Source organism: Arachis ipaensis, chromosome B08 (genome assembly GCF_000816755.2).
Source record: "Arachis ipaensis cultivar K30076 chromosome B08, Araip1.1, whole genome shotgun sequence".
Classification (NCBI taxonomy): Eukaryota; Viridiplantae; Streptophyta; class Magnoliopsida; order Fabales; family Fabaceae; genus Arachis; species Arachis ipaensis.
The window spans coordinates 33,070,555-33,072,454 of record NC_029792.2 but is presented as its reverse complement, the minus strand read 5'-3'; the positions used below and the strand labels follow the sequence as shown (position 1 = coordinate 33,072,454).

The window sequence follows — 1,900 nt, the reverse complement described above, 5'->3', positions numbered from 1 at the left end:
TATTACAACTAAATCGCTGGTTTTCGAAATAAATTCGACTCAACTTATTCATCAATAATTTTTGCATGGGACAATTTCGTCATTTACAATTTTTGTTACAAATTACGATTAAACTTTCCAATGTGTTTCAGTGCATGCAAGTAATATTTACTTTCAGTAATGAGTGTGTTCGGTTGTTAGCATTATAAGGATCATGACTGTTAGTAGCAATTTTTTATTAGGTTTAGGCTTATGTCATATCAACTGCTGCTACATTATCATTTAGCAATGGTTGATAAAAAGCTGTCGCAAAATAAAGTTAATTTGGCAGCATATGTATGTTATCTTCTGCCGCAATAACCATTGTTTAGATCCTAAATCCTAGATCTTTAATGGAATTTATGGGCAGTTACAAAAAATTTTCACAAAAAAGCATTACTATTTATTAAAATTTGTGTATGGTAATCTTCACTAAAAAAAAAAGAAAACTAATTTTGGCAACAAATTTTTACTTATATAGTATTATGGGATTTTTGTGACTATTAAAATTTTTTTATTCACAATTGTTAAAAGTGTTCTTAAAATTCTTTATCAATAAAATATGAGACGTCAAATGTCTAACTGCTGATAAATATATACAAGTGATGTATTTTTAATTTTGGATGACTATTTTATTATGCGATTTGCATAGTTACAAATTTCAGGTATAATAAAAATAGAAATCAATTAAATTATCCTATTAAATATAAAAATTATTTATGAACTTTTTATGTAATACATTTTGAACTTGTAGAAGAAAATATCGAAAACATAATATGGTAGTAGAACCTGTTGTTAGATATGTACCTGAATGTAGATGTCAAATATACGCCTTCCAAGGCTCTTATATGTTTGATCATGAGTAAACACAATCTCAGCAAAATGCAGATCCACAATGTAGTTTCCATTTCCAAGGCAAAATCCATAGTAAGTCAAAGAAACAGGAGATGCACGTGCATTGGTGTAGAGCTCAGCATCATTGTTATTGTTTAAAGAGAGCGTACTGGACTCAATAGATGGAATATAGTTTGGCGGAGTTTTACTTTCCAAGTAGTTACCGGTACTACTGAATGCCCAATAATTTGTATTTTCATTGTGATAGAACTTTGCTGCTCCTCCTTCATCTGTGTCATCATCATATGTCTTTCCATTTATTGTTACCTTTCTTCCACCACAATTTATACGGAAAGAGTATGAGGCTGCCACCACAACAAGTAGAAATCAATTAGACCCATGTGTATATAACTTTGGAATTGTATCTAACATAAGGTGTTCGTTACACCTATTACAAATGTCATAGATTATAAGATGTTAAGTCTGGTTATGGGCGATATTCTAAAGAAATTTTTCTCAATAAACAATGCTAAATTTTAAGAATGTGTAATTTTAAGAGAGAAATATTTGTCCTACCTTTTAATACGCTTTAAAGTACATACCATATTTTTTTGTTATAAAAGAGTGCACATTTATTGCTTTTTATTCTCTTCATTACATTCATCACTTTTGTATATGAAAATGGAATATCTATAAAATTACACTAAAAAAGTAGCGCAACACAAATCATATTAAAATAGGTTACGATTAATTTTCAAAATTTAGGATGTTGATTAGAATTCGATACAGTTAGTTCTTAGTGGCATGTTTTCTTGATTTTGTGGCGATTTTAAATTACCGCTCAACGGATCAGTGATACTTGTCATTTGGTAGTCCGCCTCCTTTAACCAATTGATCTAAAACGATTATGATCACGGCAATTTGACGACAAATTTAAAAATAAAATGAGATACAACTCATTCAAATCAAATGTCTTATTCTTTGTGAGAAAATGAATTTAAAAAATTTATTATAAATTTCTTATTATTTTATTCACATTTTTTAATCT

The 1,900-nt window shown here is 28.8% G+C and overlaps 1 protein-coding gene across 1 annotated transcript in view; it reads right to left on the bottom strand.

Annotated features, from left to right (window-relative positions):
• The window catches only part of LOC107612964 (probable leucine-rich repeat receptor-like serine/threonine-protein kinase At3g14840), a 16,074-nt gene that overhangs the window by 3,245 nt on the left and 10,929 nt on the right, over window positions 1–1,900 (bottom strand). Inside the window, exon 17 of the mRNA XM_016314769.2 lies at window positions 826–1,217. Coding sequence (XP_016170255.1) covers window positions 826–1,217 — 392 coding nt within the window. The remainder of the gene's footprint in view (window positions 1–825; window positions 1,218–1,900) is intronic.